Source organism: Dromaius novaehollandiae, chromosome 4 (genome assembly GCF_036370855.1).
Source record: "Dromaius novaehollandiae isolate bDroNov1 chromosome 4, bDroNov1.hap1, whole genome shotgun sequence".
Taxonomy (NCBI): Eukaryota; Metazoa; Chordata; class Aves; order Casuariiformes; family Dromaiidae; genus Dromaius; species Dromaius novaehollandiae.
Window position 1 is genome coordinate 68,362,293 of NC_088101.1, and position 27,122 is coordinate 68,389,414.

Genomic DNA, 27,122 nt, shown 5'->3' on the forward strand with positions numbered 1-27,122 from the left:
ATAAACACATTTCTGGGTTTTCAGAATGCATATATGTCAAGAAGTGCATTTCCCTATAATGTGAATGGGAGATTAAGACTTTTTTTATGGCTATTTTGTTTAGTCCATGCTCTTGACTTGTGCTTCCCTATTCTTTCATCATGGAAAACTTTAACATACCTTCCCACCTACACCTTTAATTCTGTGAACCTTTGCAAGACAAAGCAGTTCTGCCCAGCTGTCCTTGTTGGGCCCCGAGGCTGGCAGAGGCAAGTCTGGTTCCTAGAGCTTCACTTTTGCTTGGCAGAGTACCCTATGCCTTCCTCTACTTCTTCGGGCCTGTAAGAGGACTGCCCTTGGAAGTTGGTCCACTGTCAGAGTATATTTTATGCTTCTGAAAGGTAGAGTGAACCTGTTCTTCTAATCAATCCATGTAGTGTAGTTTCACATTCATAACAGGAAAATATTTATCTGGTGAATCAATGGTTAGCTTTTTTTTGATCTGACGACATGTCACAGGGTGTAGAAGACTACTGTTTGGAGTATCTTACCAATAGAATGAAATTGGCAGTGTAATGTATGCCTCAATGTTATCAGTGTTAGCTGTTTTAGATTACTGCCAAACTTTTTAGAGTGAGTCATCGTTGTCCAGTTGAATAAGTGAAATTCCTTAAGAGCCTAGCTGCCTGACCAAATACTTTGAGGGAGGTCTGATCCTGCCTTGATATCTAGACATAAGCTTCACTTTCTTGATGGAATCACCATTTGACTGGTGTTTCGTCTTTATGGTGTCTGTTCTAGAGGCAAGAAAGATTAGGGATAAATAGGAAAATAATAGCAGACCCTCATTTTAAGATCTCTTTTTCCCCTGTAGAAGTTGCCTTGCAAGTTTATCCCAAAATCTTGCTGTAAACTGTATGTAATTTTGCCTTCAACAAATTACTCTGTAGTTGTTCCATCAACTTCTACTGCTCAGGAGTTTGAGATATCACTGCATATTCTTGCTGTGAATAAAGCAGTAGGCTCATGCTGACGAAAATAGAAGCCTTTCCAGAAGTCTTCTCAGGTTTTTGTTTACATAATCAAAAGGTTCTCCCTTATCCCCTTACTCTGAGTGCATACTTAAATTTTTGGGCTGAATCAAGACATAGCTATGGCAGACCTGTTGAGGTTTTTTGGAGTCAAAGCAATATCCGCAGTTTCCCTCTCCTTCTCTGTTTGAGCTTGTTTTATCTTGTGTCTTTCCCTTTAAACTCCATGATAGTGTGATGTTTAGGTGTTGCTTGACCTTGATTCTGAACCTTCTCTCATGAATTGCATGTTGCTTTGAGTAACCTCAAATAGAAAATTTGTATTTACAAATGCTCAAAAGAGATGTTATTAGCAGCTGAAGTACTTAAAAATGTACAGTCAATATGCACATTGTGCCTTCTTTTTACTGTTGTTCAGGCTCTGATATCTTGGGGCTCTTGTTCAGAAAACCTGGGTAATGAGATGCATGCATCAGTCTTTATCCTTCTAGTATAGAACATGCAGAGAATTCCAAGACTGAGCATTTGCAAAGTATATGCACCTACAGCAGGAAGTCTGTGCATGCAGAGTAGTAAGTCCCATGGGCAACATGTGCAGATAATTTGATTCTTTAAACTGTTGTTTTTTGCACTTCACATTGGATTTTTTAAACACAGTAGTAGATGTCTTTCTGAAATAGTTTTCGTCAACTGCATTGTTTTCTACTTTAATTGCCTATTGTCCTGAAAAAACTGAAATTTTACTTGTATCTTGGCTGTAGGATTTTCTGCTAATCAAGATCCTTGGTTGATGTCTGACAATGCAGATCTGCAGGATAATGTATTAAAATATTGAAATAGTGCTAATTGTATAACTGTAACTAGTGCAAAGTTTCCCTCCTTCATTTATCTGCCAGTGACTGACAAATACTGAAGTTCAGCTGGTTGACTGATAATCTTTTTAACCTTTGTATTTAAATGCAAAGCTGAATTCTGTCATAGTCAGGGAAAGGGGATAGAAAGTACTACAAAATTGCAGCCTTCTCTATACAGGAAAAACTTCTGGAATGATAGATCTTTCCCAACAAGTGAAGTATCTTGTAAAAGTTTTGTGCTAGATCCCCAGTTTCTTCCAGTTCACCAGATTTTTTTATAATAAACTTTTATTGTTTCTTTTCACTATTTCAGCATCACACATTAGAGTATGCACAGTATATATAAAGTATGTGATGCTTGCTAAATTATTAAGAGACTGCTTATTGAAAATAGAGGGGGTAGGAGGGGGAAAAGGCAACAGTTTGACTTGTAAAGCAGGAGATGAAATACAATGTAATAAGCAATTTCTTTAAAAGAACTTGCTTTTTATCATATATGAGATTTGAGAGTAGAATTGTTTGCATTTTTGAAGGGAAAACATTGTATGCCATATGTATTTCCAGTCTAGTAATGAAGGCAGAAAAAAAAATGGATACCTGAAAAATGAAGTCAGATTTATTTCAAGGTGGAACAAACTACTGTAGTGTGTGGTGGAGGCACCACTGTCCTGGGTTGTTGTCAAGTCAAGCCTGACTACCTTTTTGGAAAACATTGGCTTAGTCAAATGCAGGTTAGATCAGGGTCATTAGAGAGGATGAAATTAAATGACCTGTGATATACAAGGAGTTAGATTAGATGACCTGACAGTCCTCACCTGGCTTTAAACTCTGTGAATAAAATAGAACTGTCACTCAGTTACGCAGAACAAATCTCTCATCTTGCTGAATGCCAGATGATTGGCCTGCTAATTAAAATCTCATTCTTGCCAAGACTTAGTCTTTGGGGCTACTCAGTGTATAGAATGTGTATATTTTGTAACGTACATAATCAGGCTCCTGCAGTAACAGAATGGTAATCTACAACATGAAGATAGTCATCAGTGCCTTTAATGGTATTCATTTCTCTTCTTAAAGAATGCAGAAGAATAGTTTGAAACTTTTTTATAGCTTCAGAAAGTGTTGCATGATGTGCAAGTAGGAATTTCAGAAATCCAAGCAACAGACATTCCTCCTTTGCTGCATACCAGCATCCTTATTTTTTGTCCGAAAAGGAAAGCCGGAGGAAATTATTATTTCTCTAAACTATCAAGACCGTCTCTCCAGAATTAGTGGTGTTAAGAATCTAATAAAAGATGGGTCTTATTTTTGATTATGACTCTTGCTTTTGTCCTTTTAAGTGCATTTGGCTTTACAGTGTTTGATGTATTTGGCTCAGGACCTCAGGTTGGGCCCTCTAGGTTCTGTGGCATGATAGGTAATTAATAGCACATTTTAAGTTCTAAGGGGAGGGGTGTGTGTGTGTGTATGTGGGGGGGATCATTCTTAATAAAACTATGACAGCCACAGAACCTGTATTTACAGGACTTGAACTAAAACATTTTTTTTAAGATGGCAGATGTCATGGTGGCTGTTTCTGCCATGTGGGTTTGTCATCTTGATAAAAGCATTATAATTGTCTGTAAATTACCAGAGAATTTGCTGGCCTGGCTCTTTCTAGAATTGTTTGTGCAGTTCTTTGTGTGAAGAAACCAGTCTGAAAAGTGCTTCTTTCTGACTGCATTTGATAGAAATGCACTTTATGATTTTGTAGTTTCAGTAGAAGCTAATGATTTTTGTACTCTGAAAAACATAGTGGCGGGAGAGTTGTCATTTGGCATACTTTTCGGTGAGGGTGCTGCCTGGTTATCCAGGTGTTATTCTCAAGTCTGATGGAGGTAAAATGTAAATAAAAATACATCTGCAAAAGACAAACCAGTTAAAATATCTGTTGGAGACACTGCTAAAGAAATTAAGCCTAGGGTTTTTTCTTTTGCTATGTGAAAACAATTAGAGAGGTGTCTGCTTTATAGCATATTTGTTATGGATTCTTTGTTCCATGTAACTTCATCTATTAGCAAAGAATCTGTTCTTGGTAAAATATTTAGGCTTTATGGGCCTGTCTCCCATTTGAAGTCTTGGGAGGGGGTGCAGAGGAATTTCATCTTTTTCTTTACAACCTATTTTCTCTTATCCAAGAAAATGTCTAGACTGAAGCAGTGCATGTTTTAATTGGCATAGAGATGGATGTTTAAAGGTGGTCTTTTTTTGTAAGATGAAATGTTATTTTTTTTCTCGTTAGCAAGTCAAGACCACTTGGTGTCAGCAAGGGGTTGACACCCTCTTTCCCCACCTCCCCCTCTTTATTCATTTAGGACACACTATTCACCCATGACACTAGACAGTTCATTTTCCCATCCTTCCTGGCTCCCAGCTGCCGCTGTTTGTCTTGTGCTGGCCTTTGCATGAGACCTCCCTCTCAGTTGGATTTAACCTAATTAACTAAATAAAACAGCAGAAAACACAGTTGAAGTTCTCTGCCAAGTCAGTGAGTTATATTGTTGAAGGGTCCACCAAACAACTGAGCCTACATGAGGGAGGGAGTAGATCATATAATTACAAGCAGGAGAGGCAGAAAATGCAAGGCTTCCCTCTTTGGCATTAGTCATTACACTTTCACAGGCACCTGACTTGGTTGCAAGCATGGGTTCAAAGGAGCATAAGTTTATATGCTGTACCCCTCCCCCCCCCCCCCAAAAAAAAAAATCCTTGTTTCCTCCCTTATGTCAAGCTTGGTGCTTGTCTGAGCCCATTCTGCATTCTTTCAGCACAGTAATCTGGCAAACGACTGACACCTTCAGAAAAGAATCAGAATTAGCTCTTTGTCAGCTGTGCTGAAACAGCTTAGTCCAGGAGGGAGCAGGAAAATGCAGTAGCTGGTAGTTAGATCATCATTGCTTGCTGTGGAGCCGTAGTTTTGTTGTGTGTATTTCAGTATGGAGTGTTTCCATTAGTGAACCTAAAATTCATCTGTAAGCTAACAAGCATACTTAATAGAAACATGTAAATAGGATAAATACTGTAGCTCATTATTGGCTCAAGACTGAAATAAGTCACAGTATTTTTAACCACTTGAAGGTGATTTATCCCTGACATCTGTCTTCTAAGAACACATTTTTTCTTAATTGGGGTTATTCCGGTCCCTTTCCTACCTTGGAACTGATAATATAGGTAATACTTTCCTGCTATTCTGTTCTTTTTTTCTTTTGTGGATTGTTTAATTGGTTATTTCAGAATCTGTGTATTCACTTCAGAATCATACAAAGTAAACAGGAAATATGGCTTTTTACTATACTTGTAAGGGGGGGGGGGAATTTTAGTGTGCCTTTGGGGAAACCTTGAGGGTGAGACTTTACAGACTTTAATGGAGCTAAGGAAGATTAAGGTGATAAAGGTAAATTACATTGATTTTTAAATTTAAGAGCACCCTGTTTCCTAGAATAAAACTTAAATAAGTGGATTGTCCTTTTATAGGTAGAACTGAAGCAGCTAAAACACACTGAAAGACTCGTGTACACATATGCTTTACTTGCATCAAAAAAATTGAATTGATTTTTTTTTAAAAAAACTTTAAAAACAGGCATAATCCTAGAGTGACGTGTATGTTATGACTATGCTAAACAGGTCTGAGATGGATGAGTTTCTAGTCTAGTCTGGCTTGCCACTATACTGCTATGTAATCTTGCAAACATTGGATTGAGTTGGATGGAATTGAGCCTAAATTGTTACAGACAGTGCCCTGTTAATCTCCATTTAAAAGAGCCTCTATTGGCTGTCCAAACTTGAAATAAAATAGTGTGGTTTCAGATCTTTTGTGAAAAAGATTTGCAGACTATTGAAATACTTCTTTCCACTAGCAAAGCATGTTCTAGATAGTAATGTCACAAAGTATTTAAGAAAAGCACATGCTCTATTTAAAATACATAATTGGTTATTAAGGAAATGTCCTTACTTAAAATTAGAATGTGAGGTAGGTATTGCTTTAGAAATCTTGGGATTTTAAGCTAATAGATGGAATTCACCTCGAACTAGCAAAAAAATGAAAAGGGAAGTGTTTCCTTAATTCTAGATATTTCTCCAATGAAGTACAGTCTATAAAGACAGCTAATGATGAAATTATTAAAAACATGTATCTTTCAAAACATACTCTTTTATCTATGGTCTGTTCTGCTTAATCTTTTACAGGGCTCTGTGTATGTATGTGTATATGTATGTAATCTCAAAATAAATACCGAGATAATCTTGAATTATCAATAACAAAAGGTTAATTTTAGTTACTTTGTCTATTAGATAAACTATTCTTACAGAGGATATCCCTTTAAGGATAACTGATTGCTCTACCAAATCTTCATGAACTAGGTATCAGAACATCTCAGTGAGGGTAGGCATTATTCCCTTTCACAGAGCGAAGAGCTTGGTCAGAGAGGTTAATTGATTTTTACCAAGGTCACAGCAGAAGTGTGTTGCTGAACCTACATTTTTCAGCTCTGAAGCTCATGCTGTAACAAGGCTGTTCTTATTTTTGACATACTAAACTTCCTATTCTTATTGGAGTGACACTTTTTTCCTAGATCCACTATGTGAGAGGATTTGTAGAGTAATACATGTAACAGTGAAATTATTACTAAAATACTACCTTAATAAAAACTTAGATACATTGAAGCTTACTGGTCCTATAGAAGCTAGTACAATGAGGTGCTTGAAGCAGATTTTTATTGTACCACTGTTGACTTTGTATGATGATATAAATCTCTCCAATAAATATTCCCTTCCAGTACTTCTGTTTGCATTGCTGCTGTTCTAAAAATGATTATTCTCTTTGGGTGAGGACTCTTAACCATTCTTGTATGTTGCTTGAATTGTTTATTAGTATATATGTTTGTTGTGGCAATTAGCAAAAAATTTGGCGATTTTTGTGTATAAAAGAAATTGAATAGTTGCAGTAATCAATGTGCCAAATTCAGATGAGGTTTGAAAGCTGGGGTTGTGTATGAATTTGCATGGTAATGAAAGAATGTCTTTTTACATAGGTGGCGCATTTGGAACGAACAGGGCATTACTTAACAGTAAAGGATAATCAAGTGGTGCAGTTGCATCCTTCTACTGTTCTTGATCATAAACCAGAATGGGTGCTTTATAATGAGTTTGTCCTTACAACAAAGAACTACATTCGGACATGTACAGACATCAAGCCAGAATGGTAAGCAAAAAGTCTTAAAACAGTGATGACCTACTGTAAAACTTTTTTTTCTCCTTTTTTTTTTTAATTGAGAATATTCCTTTTACTTCTCACAAAACTAATATTGTTTAAATGTTTTGGGGAATGGCAGTGGTATTGGCTTGTGAACTTGCAGATGACTAAAAACTTTCTTGGTAGACACTTTTCTGTTTGTGGGAGTCCTGTGTAAAACTCAGATGCCCAGGCTCTGTATGCAGTGCATGGGGAGATGCTTAACTTGAACACTTACTAAAGTAAGCCTGCTGGGTAGGAGCTGCGTGGAGTTCTGGTCAGCTGAAAATACTAGATTTGGGGATATGTCCTAGCACCCATTTGTGTACCTGTGTTAAAGATATACTGGCAGATGCCTCTGTTCACAAGATCTAGAACTTCTGTTGGGAGTAGGTGTTTCTAACTTTTAAGGATTTGAATAGGATTCCGAGTTTTCTTTTTAATGTATTACGAATGAAAGAGGTGGTAATCTTGGTACAGCCTGCCTTGTCATAATATCTAATCAGTAGAATGCATATCAAGGAAATGAGAGGTCTGATCCTCTGCAGACCAGTGGAGATCTGAATCCTCTCATCCATCTTCAGAGGTGGCTGCCAGATTTCAAGCTTTGGGGACAAGGGAGGTTTTACAACTGCTGTTGAAACTGATGTTGCACAGAAGATTTGTAAGCCAGAAAAATTGTCGTGTATGCCATTGTGTTTATAGTATTTTAATGGAAAACACAAGTTTGAATTCTTCTATAGATCTTCTTTCTGAACAGGCACTGTACAACCTAAAGGCTGGCCACCAGGATCGTAGCACCTTTTTTTGGTTGCATTTTTAAGCTTAAAACAGCTGAGAATGAACGGTTACTATGACACAAATTGATATTTAGGTGGTCTTTTGGACTTAGACATTAAGCTGACTCTGTGGGGTGTTTCTGCATGTACTAAAGCAGAAACATGGGTCTGTAAGGGATATCAGGCAGAGCAGGAGAATCTCTTATTACAGTTGTGCTGCTTTTTTGCTTTGGACTTTGGCACTTGCACAGGGTATGACTGAAATTTAAACATCTGTGTGCATGCATGTAACCTTTCATTAATGTTGGGATCATGAGATGAGTTGAAAATAAAAGAATTGGTAATCCTTCTGTTCCACTCAGTTGGGGAATTTCTTTAGGATGCATCTTAAAATTTGAGTATTAGTAACAACCTTCTCCTTTTTTAACAGGCTGGTGAAAATTGCCCCTCAATATTATGACATGAGCAATTTTCCACAGTGTGAAGCAAAGAGACAGTTGGACCGCATCATTGCCAAACTTCAGTCCAAGGAATACTCACAGTACTGAATTTATGCTTTGAACTGAAGTTATTCAGAGGACAGCTTTAAAAGATGAATGAATTCAAAGTTCAAGTTGTGCTCTTCACTTTGGTTCAATAATGGCCTTTATTTGAAAGCTTTTTAATTTTTCTTTACAGTAAATATTCCATTCTGATTTCATAAATTAAACATTTATGCCTCCCTTTTGTGTTGACACTGTAGCTCATACTGGAAAAGCTGATCAATGTTTTGCAGTTTATTGAAAGTAGTTCTATATATAACAATGTTATAAGCATTTCTTTAGAAATGGTTGAAAATGCTTCTAAAAATGTGATTATCGACCATGGTATGCATGATCGTTGTAATTGTTGACATTCCTTTTAGAAGTTGTGAAATGTTACAACTTGTGCTTATGTAGACACAATCTTCAGCTTCAGTACAAAGGTACTGACTTCAATAAAGTCTATTTATACTAATTTTGTGCCACAGTATGTCAGTATTTCTATTGTTTTGATCAAAATGTGAGAAACCATTTAATCTTCAGTTAAACTGCTATTTTATTGACATGACTAGTTTAAGTAGCACAATTATAGTGACATCAATATAATACAGTGTTAATCCCTTGCAAACTTCTCTGAATTGCTTAGGAAATTGTTTTAGAAGTGAAATGCATATAAACTTGTCTGAAGAATGCTTTCTTCAGACATATTCCTAGATATTTCTTGGGCAAAATTGTAATAATATGTCCTGTAAAGTGAAGTATCTGTGGCCAGTTGGAAATTACCATGCTGAGCCATGTTCAGATACAGTTTCGGATAAAGATCAGCACAAATCGCCACACTGTAGGACAAATTATACACTTCACCACTATAATTCTGTAGTGATTTTAGTGAAATACTACTTGACAAGCTTTTCAAGATGGGAATGTTAATCCTTGGTTATTTTTAGTAAGACTTAACATATTTGGTGGGATTTCAGATTTTTATCTTCCTTGAAATACATTCAAGATTCAGCCCTTCTGGCAAAGGTAAGTTGGAGTAACTCTTGCCAGAACAGGCTTGTTTTGGAATGGGTGCTGGGTACTTTTTTTTTTTCCTCTCTTCCTTCCCCCTCTCCCCCCATGCTGTAAGGTGGAAGCAAAAGTAGGGTTATGCTCAGAGAGTAGGATAGTAGCTTAAGATAAACTACTGGAAGACTAATCTTAAGAACTGATGTTTGGGGTATCGTGTTTAAATTCTAGCAGTCGGCTACAAAACTACTTAGAATGGACTTCAAAAATTCTCTTCTATTTCCAAGTTTCTTTCTAAAATGCAGTTTAAATGGTTTTGTTGTTGTTAGCAATGAAAACAGTGTTTCTTTCTAAAATGCAGTTTAAATGGTTTTGTTGTTGTTAGCAATGAAAACAGTGTGAGGGAAAACATGTCTGAAGATGAAAATTTGAGTGGATTCATAAAACAGTGAGACTCATGAGCCTGTCCAGACTTAGAAGTGGGGGACCTCCCACACTTCAGGAATTGAGATCCTTCTGTTCTCTTTAATGCACACTGTACTGCACCATCAGATAACTTAACTTTCAGTAGGAAGGAGGGAGATCGACCTTTTTATAAAATGTTTGAATTGATTTAAGTCATCTGACTACAAATTAAAACAGATTTATTTAACATGTAGGTATCCTGATCTGTTGAAGCATTTTATTTCAAGCTGGTACTCCTAAAAATAAGACTAAAACAAATTTTGCTGTAGAGCAAATCTGAAGTCTGATTTGTCAGATTGTGTGTTGTATTTGGTCAGCATTCTCTTCTGGAAGGGGCAGAAGGATGGGGGTGACTGTGAGATGCTGAAAAATGGCTGTTGTCTAATCCTTACTCCCCAGGTAAGAATTTCTCTAGTACTCATGTGCAGCCTTCAGCTAAATGGTGTAGGACCTACTGTATAATTTTTCTTAGATATAGGGCGGTCCACAGACACAGCCAATTCTCAGCATGAAATCGCTTGAGGACCCCAGAAGCAGCTGGCATAAATTACACCAGCTTTGGTGCTAGAGTACCTTGAGAATTGGGGAGCAGATGGTTATGGCTGTGAGTAGAACTTGACACTGGAGAGACTATGGCCTGTAGGTGGGTGGGGTTTTTTCTTTCCCTCCCCACCTGCTAATTGTCATACCAACAAACTCAGCTTGGGCCATGACAGCCAACCTGGGATCTTTCACTCTTGTGCATCTTTGCTACCATGAATGCAAATACTACAGGCCAAATTAATGTCCTCTGACAGCTGTGCAGCCCTGCTATCTTCCAATTAAGTCAGTGACACCTGTGCAGTCCACCTAAAGGCACTAGGGTGCACTTGTTGTCATTGGCTTAATTGGAAGACTGTTGGGTTGCACAGCTGCTGTGGGGGACAGAACAGGCCAGATCCTCTCCTGCTGCCTTTCTGGGGGGGAGGGGGAGGCATGCTGTGAAGAGCAGCTTGGCTATGGGACCCCCCCTGGAATTGGGGGGCAAGTGATTTGAGGAAATGCTGAGGCTCAAGCATCTTGGGAATCTAGTGCACTTGATACTTGCGTTGATAGTAGTATGTCATTGTGGTTCCCTGGAAGACATTTTTCTCTTTTAAATTGAAGAACTGATGTTCAAAATATTTGCAGTACTTAAGTTTAGGACTAAAACATTTTCTTAGGCAGGGCTATATCTGTTAAATATACAGTAGTTTATTTACCAGCAACTCTAATCATGTAGTACGGAATAGACCTAGGGTTGGAGTGGGGAAGCTCATCTTAGTACAGGCATCATGTGCTAGGTGTTTCTTTGGCATAATACTAATTTTTAACAGTAGCAGGAGTAGTGTTTAAGGGTTTTTCAGCAGTGGCAGGTAGCCTCACTTAAATCTCTGTGGACACCCCTGAGTTAGTGCAAACTTCACTTTTTTTGTAGAGAAGCATTTTTTTTTGAGAGTCATATACTATATGGGACATACAGTGCGAATGGGACAAATTAACTAATACCATGTGCTGCAAGGAAAAGTACTGGCCCTTGCTCTGTGAAGGAGTAATGAAAGGGACAACATGTCTTGTTAGAGACATTTTCCAGTTCCTGAAAAGAAACTACCAGGAGCCCTTTTTTTAACTAAGATCTCAGGGACACAATAGATGCAGGTAAAATAACTTGGTTTGGTCCACAGGCCTGTTTTTTTTTTTTTTCCTCCATAAGTTAAGCGTTTTGAAAGCTAAAACCTCATTTCTATTTTTCTGAGGGAAAAACTGAGGGTTGGCAAGATTAGAAAGAGTTGCCCAGAGCCATTAAAGGACACCATGAGAGAGATCCAGGAATCACGCTGCTTTTCTATGAGCGTACAGAGCTCACTGCCTACTGCTTAGAACAGATTAAAATATCACAGCTACACTCATCATCACAACTTTGGTTTTCGTTGCTTATAATACAGACTGCAGTAATTGGGGGGAAAACAGTCAGCAATTACAAAATGGAAAAGAATTTGGTATTCTCAAATAAAGTCTCATGCATTTTTTTGTGAAATGCCATAGCTAACTAAAATTCCAATTTGCTTTATCATGTTACTCTTATGTTCTTAACTGGCAGTAGCCTTGAGAAAACTGGTTAATTTTCTTTTTCCTGGAATGGGTCAAGTCTGTTCTAGGAAGTTTCAGTGAACAATCCTGAAAATGCCCTGCTGCTCTTTCTGCTGGGCCATGGAATGAGGGGTTCTGAATAAACTACCTTTTAATGTGAGTTGCCTGGGACCAACTTTAGCTGTTTGCTGTTCTGCTGTGTTCCCTGCCTTACTAATTTCTTGTACATTGCTTAATGGTATTCAGAGTACTGCCTAGGGTGAAAGCATGTTCCTTTCAGAAAACTGAAGAATTGGTGTGTTAAGATTAGTTGGCTATCTCCTTTGGGTGATTTTTTTTTTTTTTTTTTTTACATGAGGAATTACAGTGTTTTTTGAAAATACTAGGCTTGTATAAGATGAAATATTTATATTGTGTAACTTTTTTTAATATATGTTATGGATTAGTTAGGAAAATATTACTAAGCGAAAGGAATATATTTTTTTGAAAAGAGGAGAGTCTTCCATCTTAATAGCGCTTCTACATAATACCTCAAAGCGGTAAAGGGCTAACATTAATGTGAGGTAATAAGTATGTTTAGGCTTGTTATACACAGAAGTAGTTACTGATGCTTGACTGCCTAAAGCTGTATTTAGATACGTATTTGCTAACATTATGCAGACATTATAAGAAGTGACCAGTTATACTGTGTTTAGATTTCTAAGGATTTTCTAGCATTTAGGTTTTTTGTCAGAGAAAGGAGTAAATGGTAACTTCATGGTTTACTATGTCTTGATGTCATTAAAAAAAAAAAAAACTTTTGGAAGCTTTGTATATGCAAAAGTGTAAAAGCTGTGCACTAAAGTTTCATTTGCAGTTACAAGAACATGTATTCATTTCTTTAAAGTGCTGTTGATACAGGACAGTTAGTGTTGATATGTTCAGTTCAGTTTTGCATACTAGAGTAATAGCATAATTCTTGATCCTTCTTTCTCACTTTTTAGATCAAGACTTGTGAAACTGACATAGCTTTAGTTTGTGACTTGTAATTCTCAATATGCACCACTCAGTATTTGTCATAAGAAATGCGACTTAAAAAAGTATGCTGAAATTGGCTCTTAGCACATCATTTAAAAAGATACTGTAACAAAAGTCAAGGGGCAAGTAGTTTTCCTTCTGTCAAGTCAAGCTGCGATTACTAATTTGTAATCAGATTGCTATAGTTTCCTTCATTTTTCCACAATTCAACAAGTCATATCACACCATGATATTAGGAAGTGGAGAGCTGTAATCTAAGGTACATTAATTTATTCACTTACTATTATTTGTGAGGGATAGACATCTATCTCAGTTTTAGAAGAGCTGAAGATTTAAAAATAAACATCTTTTTCTATTAGAAGCAGCATAATGTGTATCACTAGTCTGACCTTTTAAAATTATTTTGCTTCAGGACTACATATGGGACATAAGATTTATATGAAAAAAGAGAGGAAAAATGATCAGCTTGGTCAGCCTAGTTCATTTTTCTACAAATACATCTTACACTGGTAGCTTTCTTTTATTGGTATGCTTCCTAGAACTGTTCTGATACAAAACTGGACATTGGTCCCTAGTAATACAAACTTCAGATATTTTTGAGCTTGATGAACACCTTTAAAAACAGTATTGCACCATTATGTTACAGCATTTTTCCCTCTTTTCACTTTCCATTTGCAAATAACAGACTTGGGCTGCCTCTAACTTGCACTGATGCATTTGAGATAAGTGGTGGGCATCAAGGAGATCCCAGCTTCCAGTATCAAGGGTTTAAACTAAATATGGTGACAGTAAAATAACATTCGTAGAGCAGTAGTGATAGATTAGTTCCAATGACTTGATTGCTTTAATTTTGCAATTTCATTTAAGATATGGTAGTTTCTCAGGAACACTGAGTGTATGTTGGATAGATGATAAAATAATTTTCATTTGTGTACATCGGTTATAAGTGATTCTTTTAAGTTTTTTCCAGCTATGAAAGCTATGCAGTAGTTATATTGTATAGAGAAATAAAACATAGCACAAATTAATGTTGATAATAAATATTTTCTGTGGCTCTAAACATTTGGTTTTTTTGGTTGGTTTTATTCTTTTAGCTAAAGTAGGCTCTTGCCTTCCAGTTGAACTTACTGTCTGTTTTGTAAGCATATCACATTAATGTTCCTGGCTTCATTGCTTCCAGCAGCATAAACAATAAACACTTGAACCATCAAGCACTTCTCAGGCTTCATACAGTGGAGGGTTGCTGTTGAACCTGTTTCCTGACTGCTTTGTCTATTTAAATACTCAGTCATGTAGTGAAACCACTTCTACTTATATTAGTGATGGATTTTGTCCTCAAAAATATCAACCTTTTCAGCTTTATGAAGATGCTAGTTTTCGCTACCAAAATTCATGTGTTTTTTCTGAAGTGCTACAAACTAAACTTGACCTTTCAAATCTTAGAATGTTATCTTTGAGATTATTTCATTTTGCATGTTGAGTAACAGGTAATTGATAAGCTTTTTATTGTGAGGGCGACAGTATAGTTCTTTTTAAAAAAAGTTTAATGTACTGTGAACCTTCCGTGAAAGGCTTACAATTTGTACAGTGGCAGAAGGTTAAAAGCAGTGAAATTCACAAAATGTTTGTACGAGCAGCTAGCTGTCTAAAGCTATACTGACAACATCATTCTAATGAGTTATTGCGTTATGCAATATAATGGAAGTAAAGTTAAATTACTGCTGCTTTTACAGACTTTAAGGAATCATTTGATTAAAAGCAGAAACCCAAGAATTGGCAAGAATTTAGCATTTCCCTCTTAATGTTCAAAATAATACATACCCTGTTTGTTGAAAATAGCCTACTTTCATTTTGAGTAAATTTATAGACAATAAACAGCTTCTTCCTATAATCAAACCACTGTTAAAGAAAAATCCATAAAGGGAGTGGAAACAAGTATACTAAAATATTTAATTTTGGATGTTAGATCATGGCTGCGCCTTACACATTGTGGCTCTAAAGCTCATTGCTGGACTTGCTGCTACATAAATCCAACTACTCTTTCAAATGCCTGTTTTCTACAGATGCAGCATTGCCAAATACTAGGTTTAATTGTAATGTGGTGGCAGAGTTGTGATTTTCTCCAGCCTAGAGAAATCCTATTTGTCTCTGAAGGAGAATTATGGGAGGAAAAGTGAATATGAAAATAATTATTTTAAACGTTAATGGCCTACTTCATGATCCTCTTCATAATCATATTTGTTCTTCACACAATTGCCTGCAATGAAAATTATTTTTGCAACTAAAGCTTTAAGAATCTAACAGTTCATAGTCTGCTGGCTTGTTATGTGACTAATGTTTAGCTCTCTCATTAGGCACAGTGTGGTTTTATCAATTTATTTGCCTTTTTTTAGCAGTTTCTTTTGATCAAACTAATCTGATCATAAAGAACAACTTTATCAAAGCTGAGCTGTCTAGACATAGAGCAGAACTTCCTAAATTAGCAAAAATTTGGAAGTCGGCAACAAATCTTTGTTCATACTACCTCCAGACCTTTGATACAAAAAAAATGTAGAAAATTGCAGAAAAATTCTAATTGCCTTTCATTACATTCATATTAATTTGCTTTAGGAAAAACAAAATGATTCTCTCCCTTGATTTTGGGAGACATGTAATGGGAAGGACGGGTGCTTACAAGCTGGACAAGAATGTCTAGTAAAAAAAAGCCTACCTAGCTCAGAATAGCGTTCCTCCTAGTGAGGTTTGTTTTTATTAATTGGATCAAATAGGATGAGGTTACCAATGAAAAGCAAAGTTAATGATCTGCCAAATCTCTCTGAAATATCTATCAATTATTTTTGAGGGTATGCTGCCTCTTTGTGGTATTTCTTGTATAAAAATGGAACTCTGTGTTGATCAAAGCTTTTCTTGGGATAGTGCAAAAGAGTTAAATGCAATCTCCCTGAACTTTACCGAGTGTGACTGGGAGTCTTTTTTCCCTACTTCAAATTCTTCCCCACATGATACGGTGCATAGTGCCAAAGAGGTAGTCAAATAATTTTTGAATGTCCATAATACACTTTGTGATGATGAGGTGCTGCTGCTTTATTGATAAGCTATGAGTAATGTCCTGAACAAAGAAGTCTCTGATCTTTTTCATTATCTGAGCAATGAAAAAAGATTTCATCATACCTCTCAGTACCTTCATTCGTAGATGATATCTTTACCATCATTGAAAAAATGGCGTTGATTCTACTCTGTTTAAATCACACAGTATTTTGCTAAGGACCTGAACGTACCAAGGAGCAGCAAAGTATCAGTGGTTTGTTTTCAGATGTAAAGATAGTTACATAATAGGCAGCCTCACAACTGGCCAACCATCTTGATTCCTGCTAATTTGGAATATTTTCAGATTTTTTTGCTTTAATTAGTTGCTTTGTGTAGTAACTAATCACAGATATGTTATTTTTCAGAAGTTAAAATCTGATAGGCCTTTGTAATTTATTTGCATTGCTAATTGATGGTGAGACTATCAGAGAAAGTTATGAACCACCTCCTAAGTTCAAGCTTGCCTACATTTGAACAGCATGTATTCACTGCTTGTTATTTATAATACTGGGGTATTGAACACTAATGGAGATTACTCACGTTGAAAAGCTGCTGGAAGGCCTGAACTAAGAATTAAATTATCATAGTGGCTTCATTTTGTTAACAGTCTCATTGAAAATATCTTGCTTGCAGGACAATCAAACTCATCAGTGTTCTGCTCTTCCACTTCAGTAGACAAAGTTTTAATCAGTGGCACACTTGATCTTGCAGAATTCAAGGAAAATAATTTCCTGCATTTTTTAGATGAGCACAAATTCATGTAATCTAGCTTTTAAACTACTGCAGCTTTCTTTTATTCCTTTTCGAATAATCAGTTTTACTTCATTCAGTTGCTTATTACATGTAACTTCTATTATCAAGATGACCCAGCGCTTGGATGAGATTAGCTCATGGATGAAGAGTAAGCAATTGAAGCTGAACTCAGGCAGGGCAGGTATTAGACTGATAGGGATATCGAAATATTTTGAAAAATATGCAGTCTTTGAAGCTGTATATTTGCAATTGGTCAATGCACTTACATAGCTTTAGAACACCTTGTTACTCCATTCTGATGGTCTCACATAGCAGCATTTACCCAAAAAACCCTCTTTTTTTTTCTTGGAGATGCCATTCCATCTTGGTGGCCAGTCTTGGTGGCTTCAACTATCTGTTGATCTTTGTTATCTTTTGGATGGAGCACAACAGTGTATGGAATCTTCACCATCTAGCAAACTTACAAAAAAAAAAAAGAAAGAATTATATTCCAGATCTTGGTCTTTATCTTCAAGACACTCAACAGCCTGGATTCGGCTCTAGGATAAGAATCATGAGTGACAAAGCGCCAATGTTTCTTTGGTATGACTGAACTTTCTGAAATTAGGGTAAAACTTGTCTGTGCAGGAAAAGGAAGAAAGCATGCAGATGCAAGTGCAAGACTGTGCAACAAAATTCAACGGTAATTAATAATCAGCTAAAATTTCATTGCTTTCTGCTTTAATTGCAAGGAGTGTTTCTTTGACCATTTTGTGTCTCACCATAGACAGCAAAACCTCCAACACAATACTGGTGCGCACACTTTTCCCTCTGAGGAGAGGCAGATGTTAGTCACCTAGTTTAATACACTGTTTGAAAGTGTTCAGATGCCATGGTGATGTACACAATCTAAAAAGGATATTGGACACAATATAAGAAAACTTTAGAAAAACTGACTCTGAAAATTCTCATACCTACATTTAGTACTCACTGAACGGAAAGTATCCATTTGCTGTATTTTGATCAATGGCCACCACTGGCTATCATATCCATTATAGAGCAATTTTCTCTATGGAATTTTCCTTCAGCTGCATTCTGCAGAACCTTGTCTTTTTTGAATGGTGGCATCTGATTGAAGTTTGGGGCATTATACTAGAATATCCTTGTAAATTTGTATTGCAATTCATCTTGATGTATTTAGATTATACTGGATCTTCTGCACGTGCAGTTGTATATGTGGTTGAGGCTGATGATTCCAATGTGCAGAAGCTATTCTGGGAACTCAGATCTCTTAATTAACTTGGAACTATCCTATCTAGCAATTTGAAGATGAGAGAGTGATTTGAATTTTAGCTAGAATACAGTGAGAAGCCAATGAAAAAGCAGAACAGGGAAGTAACATGTTCAAAGTGACTATGGTTGCTCTGTTCTCATCTACTGGTGGTTTTATTCTCAGTTACGCCTAACTTTACATTTTTGTAAAATTAGAGACATCAATTATCTTGAAAGTTAAACAGAAACCTAAACATTCTGGAGTCTTCACTTAATTGCAGTGTAAGTAGTTTTCTACTCTTCTGGGACTATTTTCTTTTATAAACATTGTTTAACACTGTTGCCCATTTTTTCCATTGGTATCAAGGGAGTAGGGTCTGGTACTTAACTGTTGATCTCCTCAAATATTAAAAGGACGTAATACTTAGCTCCAGAGGTACTTATAAAATAAAATGAAATCATTTGATAGAAGGTGCTAAGGAAGCTTTAAAGTATTAGCCTAATAGAAAACCTATCAGTGAACTTTTAAAGTCTTTTCTCTTCAATTTTTATGTACTGTCTTAATTGAGCCTCATGCACTTATGAACAGGCTAAGTAAAAATATTCTTTTTTTCACCTGCAAATAAGATGCAGGAACAGCTTCTGAATTAATTTTTGAATATCTGACAATATAGGCATTTCCCAGTGAGAAGAGATTTTCAATTAATGAAGTCTAGCAAAGTCAGGAATAAAAAAGTACATGTCTCTGCCAGTGCTGAGAGTTTGAAAAAAAGTGAGGATGGTGAATTAAAAAACGGTGCCCACAAATCATCATGAGGTATTTGTGATTTCAAGCTTTAAAAAAAGCGGGGAGCTGTTTTTTATAAACAAGACCACAGTATTCTGTTTAAATGCTACACTGATTGTTGGAGGGACACTAAACTACATAAATAAAATGTACAGTCATTGAATATCACTTCAAGCTGCTGAATCTTAATTTAGAGGCTATAACTGATTAGAGTTGAATTCGGATCCCCATGGGACTGTTCTGACACAAAGCTGTTTACATGAAATATGAGAGCTAAAGATGAATGTCTCTTCTTCCATCTCAAAGTTCTCCATATGCTTCTCAGACCAAAGACCTCTAGGAGAAGCCTTCCTTTTCAGGCAATTTCTCAAGAGATCACTTTCCTTAAAGTAAAGATATGCGCTTTTCATGAGGCCCCGGCTTTTGCCTGCAAAACACAGCCTTTCAGTTATGTTTATTGTTTGAAGGGTCTCTGCTGCAACTTGGCACTGGGTGATACCAGATCTATTTACTGGCTCAAGCAGCAGTCCCAGCCCTTAGCCTTGTCTTCGTGCACCAGCCTCAGGGGAATGAGGACGTGCTGTCTGTGAGGAGACAGCACAACCTCTATTTGAAAGTTTCACCTTGATTCACCTTACTCCCTTACCAGACAGGCTTTTCAGTAAAAAAAGAAAGCAAAAAAAAAGTAGACTTTGAAACAATTTAGGGCTTCAAGCTGAAAACATGGAAGCAAAGACTAAGCAAAATGAAATTCTGGACTATATTTAAAAAGATTCCTTTCTAGCTGATTTGCTATCCTTTATATAGAGGTTCTTTGGCACATCCTAACTGCAAAAGCATCACAGTATCATCCTGTGTGTGTGTTATCTCAAAAGATTAAAATAATTTCCTCTGTTCTGCCTCCACCAATAGGCTTCTTTTTTTCCACGCAGGTGGAGTATTAATGGTTATCCTGAGGAGGTTACTTTTGTTATTCAAACATTTCCTGGATTTTCCTCTTCCCTCCATTCATCCTCAAGCCAGCTGTTACAAGTTCTTTACAAGAATTTGTTTCATTTTACCTCCAGCTTACTCCTTCCTGGCCAGACTTAATACACCTTACCAGTCTTCTCTACAGAGCTTTTAACACATTGGGATATTAGACATGGGTAATTTGTAGACTTTATTTTTAATTTTTATCTTTATCAATTTTTTATAGAGACCATTCAGACTTGACGGCATGGTGTTTTGGCCAATCTGTTTCCTCCACAAACACTGTAAGTTTGGGGAACTCCAGCATCACACTGTGGCATTCATTGATGCCCAATCACCACTAATTTTAATGAAATGGTCTGTTCTTTTCCAGAGGCAGAGAGAAAATTCAGTCAGCAATTTGTCAAGTTTTGTTACAATATAGTCAATACCTAAGTAGTACTGGAAGTGCTGCTTTTTTGCATGATCTTTGTACTTTTCTGTTCTCCGCCTTCAACAGTAATTTAAAATTCCAACTTAAAATGTTACACATTGTGTTCACTGCTCTTAAAGAACACAGTTCACTGACTGCTTTCCAGATGGAAAATAATTTTACTGGTGCTGCTTCCACCATCTTCTGCTGGCAGTGGGGGAAAAGTAAGTGGGAGGTGATATTGGAGGTGGTGAGGTATTGATTTGGACAGCCTGGGGAGAGATGCTGGATTCGGTACTTGGTGCAGTACTAGTGTTCAGAGCTTCTATTATTTCAGATCTGCTTTGTCCACATGTTGAAGCACAAGGCCATCTATTTGGACAAAACCTTTGCTTAGAGGAAAAAAAAAACACATATAAGAGAAAACACAGTGAGCAGCCTTCTGCAATATGTCCAAATATTGCCAAAAACTGTTCATAAACCTTTTACTGGAATTTAAAAGATAACTGAAATATGTATATTATTTTGAAAAAGATTTCAAATTAAGTTTAGATTTGGACCTTAAGCACCCAGAATCTGTTCTGAGGCTTTTAAAGAACACTGCATTGGAGATGCAAATACTCTCTCTCTCTCTCTCTCTCAGTAGAGACTGGAGATGAAGAGCAGAAGTAGAGTAAAAGGAGTAGAAAAAAGGCTATCTACTGAAGTGTACAAATACATCAGGGATTAGCAAGACAAAAGAAAAAATCAAACCAGGATTTCATAGTGCAAACTTCATCTGAACAACACTGACTCCCTCAGAGGGAGGAGAAGGGGACAATTCAAGAATCATGGTGAAGTGTCAAGGAAATTAAATTTTAAGCCTTAATTTTTGCTCTCTGAAAGGATGAAACAAATTCTTAAACTATGTGAAGTTTTGTGGGCCATTGATGAGCAGCCTTGACAGGCTGAAGGCTCTCAAAGAAAATGCTGGAGCAATTTGAGAAACAAATCATTGGGATCATAGTGAACAACTTGTTTCAGATGGAGTTTCCATGTTCTATTGTTGGGAACATTCCTACTACGTTTACCTGGTTTAGGACAGGATGAAAGGCACTTTGACCTGTATGGAACAGAGCTGTCAGTTATGAAAATGCTTCTGGATATCGTTGTCCTTTCAGAGGGAGAAAAGAGGTTGGCCCATGTGAAAACGCTGATATTTTATTACTACACTCAACTGTGTTTCATGGTATCATTCTGTTTGGAGACTGATTTGAAGAAATTTTTTTTTTTCAACAAGTAGAATGGCCAAAGATTGAATGCTTTTTCCTTAAAATGTAGGAAGCAGGTCAGCAGGAGTGAGGAACTTCAGTGGGCCTATGGACAGAGAAATAGGTCGCAGAAAACTGTCCCTCGTCTTTTCCATCGATTGTTATGGATTGTTACCACTGTGCTGGGCACTGCTCAACAAATCACAGGCATGCACTTGGGACCTCTTGGGAAGAGAGGCAAAAATAAAGTCTTTTTAAGGAAAAACATATAATACACATATTCTTATATGAAAGAAAATCTTTACTCCCTCCCCCCCAAAATTAGTATGTACGCTATTTGCTTTCCATTTATAGTTAATCTGCTTTTCGTGACATTAATGTTAACTGATGAGGAAAATGTTTCCTCTTGTTGGTGATTATGCTTTAGGTGTTGGTTATACAATCCGTGCAAGGAATACTCAAGGAACCTGGTTACTTGGCAAACGCTTTAAAATCATTCTATACAGTGTAACTTCACTGTCAAATGTAATTTAGAAACAGTTTATCTGCTGCTACTTTTACCTTTTCTTATGATCCTAAAGTGTTCCCTGTTAACCTGTGGCATTTTTGCAAAATGGCATTGTCATTACTATTATTTTAATAGGAGAAGATGATTGTGAATGCCCCGAAATCGGCAGGAGGGAGGTCGCACGGCCGGCGCCACTTCTGTAATTACTTACACGCTTAAAAAAAGGATCCAACTTCGCCCCCGTTCCTTGAAAACCGGAGCGTGGATGCGAACTGCCCCCGAAAGGAAGACCGGAGGGGAGGAGAGCAGGACACGCGGGACCGCACCTGACTGGTGCTCTCCCGCGGGCGGCCGTTGGCGGCGGCCGTTGGCGGCGGCGCCCCCGCCCCCCGCCAGGCGCCCGCCCTCGGCGGCCCGAGCGGGCTGCGCTGTGGGGCCGGAGCCGCGCCCGCCGCGCCGCCCGGCGCCCCCGCTCCTTCACCCACCTCTCGTCGGCCGCGGCTCGCAGCCTGGACGCTGAGCCCGAACTTTTCGCCAGCGGGCCGGGCCGGGCCGGCGGCCGGGGAGGGCCGGCGGCGGCCGCGCATCGCCACTTGCCCGCTCCTTCCCTGCCCGCCGCGGTGAGGTCGTAGGTCCTGCCGGCGCCCCCTTGTTTGCTTGCGCAGACTGCTTCGCCGAGGAGGAGACGGGGGTGGGTGGGGATGGAGAGGTCGCCGGGCGCTGGTGATTTAGCACCGGGGTCGGTAGCAGAGCCCGCGCCCGGCGGCGGCGGCGGCGGCAGCAGCGGCGGCGGCAGCAGCGGAGCGAGCGCGCACACGTGACTCCGGCGGCGGCTCCTCGGTGCCGCTACAAACAGGCGCACACGCACGCACACACCGCGCACACACAGACACACGCGCTCCCTCCCCGCTCCTCCAGCCAGCCTCTCTCCCGCTCGCACGCACCGTGCAAGCCGCCGCCAGGGCAAAGCTGTCGGCGCACTCCGCGGCGGCAGCACCCGGAGCAGCAGCAGCAGCGGCGGCGGTCGCGCAAGAGCAAGAGTTTGCTGCGTGCCTTCCCGAAGCGGTTTTGCGCCCAGAGGATGGCCGGCTGCGGGCTGTCAGAAGATGCTTTCTTCTCTTCCTTCTTTTACAACTACACCTCCTCCTGGGAGACCTCCTACAACCAGGTATGGGGGCCGGTGCTGCGAGGCGCGCTCGCCCCCTCTGCGCCCGCCGGGCTCCTCGGGGGAGGCAGAGGTGGTGCCGGCGTGTGCGGGAAGGGGGCTCTAAGTAAGAGGCTGCTCAGCGTGGCTTTAAGAGGGTGGAGGAAGTCGGTCGAGGAAAGAAAAGAAAGAAAAGAGCCTTTTTCATACGTGTCTCTTTTAGCCCCTTTCCTTCCCACCGCCTTCGCCCCTCCTGGGAGGAAGAGGAGCGGGATGAGGAAGAGGCGAGGGAGGGGGCTTTGGGAGCGGTAGTGCGGGGGGCTCCGCGTTACCCCGGACAACTCGGAGCGCGGCGAGGCAACTCGAGCGAAGCCTCCCCGCGGCTCCGCTCGCCGCCTGCCCAGCGCGCTGGGGGCCCGCGGCGGCCAGACCGGCTCGGCGGGGCGGCCTGTGAGTGCCAGCCCTGACTCAGAAGGACACCCCCACCCTTACCCTTTCCCTCAGAAATGGCTGAATATGCATTTAACGTAGTAATCTCGGAGCCTGCCTCCGTGGCTACAGTCCGGTTTATCCTTCTCTCCCTCCGATTCCCTCTTCCCCCCTCCACGTACTTAACTTTGATGACTGTGCAATGCGGAGCAGGCACCCAGGCAACCCCGGCTCCTGCTGCCGGGCAGCCCTGCCTCGCCGGCGCCTCGGCTCGGGCCGTGGGGGCGGCTGGCGAGATGGGTAGGAGAGGCAGTGGGGAAGAGTGAAGAAAAAAGCAGAAATCACGTCTGAGATGTAGAGTGCTATTCTGGGAGCCTCCGAAACGTCTTTAATTAAATAACTGCTGTAGTCTGCTGCCCCCGCTGCTTGTTTGGTGAAAGTCTACAGGCAACTGTCATTTATAAACTACATCGGTGTGTGTGTGTGTGTGTGTGTGTGTGTGTGTGTGTGTGTGTGTGTGAGTGTGAGTGAAAGGGGGGTGTCTGGTGCCGGCGAGACGGGAAAAGTTGGGCAGCGGGTGGAAGGGGCTGCGGCGGGGGGCGGCGGGGGGGGGCCGTGTCTGTCAGGTGGCGGCGGAGTCGGGGAGCCTCGCATCTCCTCGCCTCCCGCTCCCTCCCTGCTGGGGGCAGAGCGCCGCTGAGCTCATGGAAAAACGTGCCGCCACAGTCCTGGTTTCCAGGAAACTGAAATCCTCAAACTAGCAGTTGCCAGTTTAAGGTTACACCTCATAGCGAGGGATCACGAAACCGCACGCTGCTCTCTGCCTGCGGGAGTTAATAGTACAGAGCGGCGAGGAGCAGGGCTCCTCCTCCGGCAGCAGGCAGCCGCGGCGCGGGCAGGCGGCGGCGCGGCCGCGGAGTTCGGGTGCTGCCCCCGCCCCGGGGCCCCGGGGCCCCCCACGGCCGCGTCTGCCCTTGAGGCAGCCCAGTCATGGCTGGTGCCCCGGGTGCGAGCCGATGTGCATCCGGCCCATCTCGGAAGGCACCTCGCGGGGGGCAAGCCTGCCTGCTGGCTTTGCTCCCCGGCCTGGGGAGGAGCGTGCCTAAGAGGGAACAAGCGAGCCCCGCTTGTGCCGACGCGCCCGGGGGCGGGGGGGAGGGGGGGTTAACGCAGAGAGCAGACATACGCGTACCACTCCAGGCGCGGGGCGCGCTGCCGCTCGGTCCCCGAGCGGGCCGAAGCCGCTCCGCCGTGGCGGATGCATCGGCCGGTGCCGCCCCCGGCCCGGGCCCCGCGCGCCGTGGCAAGGCGAGGCGCTCGCGGCGGGTCCCTGACGGCCACCGCCAGCCCCGGCCGGCAGCGCAGCGCAGGGCGCCGCGGCGGCAGGCTGCCGGGCCTCCCTGCCGGCCTCGCTGCCGGCCTCCCTGCCTGCCGCCGCGCGGCGTCCCGCCGCCCCGGGGCGGCCGCGGCGCAAGTTTGCCGCGCGGTCGCCGAGACGAGCCGCGGCTGGGGGTGGCGGAGCCTGCGCTCGTGCGCACACGCGGGGACGCGCGCCCCTCCGCGCGCAGTGCCGCTGCCTCGCTGCGAGCAGGGACCGTGGAGTGTTACCCTGTTAAATACCAGTCCCCAGAAGTCACAGAAATTTAAGATGGGCTTATATCTGTTTTAAACGGCAAGCAGTCATAGAAGACTCCTTTGAAACCCTCAAAGGAGGAAAATGGTTAAGAACCAGAAAATAAAATCAGGTTTAAACCAGTTCCTTTATCAAAAGTTAGTTTCACTCTGTAGTGAAATGTAGCTCCGTGAAAGAATGGCATTGTTAAATGATAGGTTCTTTTCCTTTTTTTTTTTTTTTTTTTAGAGCAAGTCCCTATTACAATGGAAGCAGGAAGAATTACTGACAGACCTACGGTTGATTTATACTAAATACCCATGTGGGATGGTATCTAAGGGGAAAACAGGGGAGGTAATTTAGGATGCAGAAAATCTATTTATAGAGGGACTATATAAACTCTAGGATATATACACAAAGTTGAATTAAATATGCATGATTAGGAAAGGAGTTTAGAAGGAGAAGGTGTAATCATTATATAGCATTACAGCAGGCATGGATGAGCATGCGAGACTTTCTGGGGCGAAGATGAGAAGAATTTTTAAGATATATATCCTTTCTGGTGCTCAAGGCTCCTTTCTATTTTCATCTTTTGAATATTATGTTAGCATTTACATCAGTCAGATTCACCAGCTGAGGATTAGCAGTAGATGCTAGTCTGAATATGAAATCAAAATGAATATGGGATTTTGCTGCAAATAGATTTTTCTTACAAGTTTTAACTTTTAAAAAGGCAGGGTTGGCTTAAATTTGACAGTCAGCCATATTTGTGTGTGTTTGTTTTTACCTGAAATGCATCCAAAAAAAAAAAAAGCTTGCAAACCATTTCTTCTTGCTAAATATAGCAACATAGCTGAAATAGAATTTGTTTTGTATACTCAATCTAAAACAAAACAAAACAGCAAACAGTAAAACTTTTAAAATAAAGTGCTGATGCAGAGATGGGTTGACTACTGGAAAAATAGTGTTTTATTCCCAGATCAATATGATGCACTCTCAACATCTAGTACAAGGTAAAAAGGATCCCTTGTACAATATCAATAACAGTTTAGCCATGCTTAGTAAAAGAATCTTTTCCTGGCATCTCAAGACATGTTTTAATGAAAGTATAAGTAATCAAAATAACACTTAATAATGGAACCAGTCAAGTTAAAGAGAACCGAGTGATTTATTCTAGAAGCATAATATAAGTTCTGACAGCTCTGAAATCAGAGATAGGACATTTGCTTTACAATTCAGGAAAGCTGAGTTATGAGTTTCAACTCTTATATTTTCGATGCATTATTGCAGTTTGTTTTTAAGTGCAAGATTATATGAGTGATTTGTTGGTAATATTCTTGGAAGGAACTTTTTCTATTGCATATTAAATTCCAAAGTGCATCACAGAAAAGCTCGTATCTGAAAAATTATGTCTGGAGACTATATGAAGTCTGTTTTGAATCCATTTCTGAGACAGTCTGCCAGAAAATAAGGATCTGGAATAGTTATGCATATGGCTTCTTTGTGTTACTAAGGTGAGCTCTAAAAATATTAACTACTCTTCTGAAGTTTGGTATCTTCTTTACAGTTATTTTAGTACAAGGATTTAACCATTATGCTCAATTTTAGACTGGATAGCCTTGTAGACTTAAGTCCTCAGAATTATGACTTGTAGTGGCATAGGCTTATCTGCGTTGTCTTGCCAATGTGTGTAAACCTGAGATTAAGGAATATCCAGCAGATTTCCAGTTGATTCACTCCATGGTCTCTGTTTTTAGACCGTCAATAAACATGCCACTTTTAGTGCTTTGCTCTGTGGGTAATTATTCACTACAAACTTCCCGAGTCTATCTTTTGGTTTACTGAAATGCTCTTTACATCTGTTTCTTATTTAGTACCGATGAGAAAA

At 40.2% G+C, this 27,122-nt stretch overlaps 2 protein-coding genes across 2 annotated transcripts in view; both read left to right on the plus strand.

Moving 5' to 3' along the window:
* Positions 1-8,905, plus strand: part of DHX15 (DEAH-box helicase 15) — a 50,036-nt gene extending 41,131 nt beyond the window's left edge. The window contains exons 13-14 of the mRNA XM_026120501.2: positions 6,931-7,100; positions 8,340-8,905. Of these exons, the coding sequence (XP_025976286.1) occupies positions 6,931-7,100; positions 8,340-8,457 (288 nt within the window). The 3' untranslated portion in view covers positions 8,458-8,905. The remainder of the gene's footprint in view (positions 1-6,930; positions 7,101-8,339) is intronic.
* A 13,775-nt stretch (positions 8,906-22,680) lies between these two features.
* PPARGC1A (PPARG coactivator 1 alpha) overlaps positions 22,681-27,122 on the plus strand; it is a 379,831-nt gene continuing 375,389 nt past the window's right edge. The window contains exon 1 of the mRNA XM_026120506.2: positions 22,681-23,217. Coding sequence (XP_025976291.2) covers positions 23,131-23,217 — 87 coding nt within the window. The 5' untranslated portion in view covers positions 22,681-23,130. The remainder of the gene's footprint in view (positions 23,218-27,122) is intronic.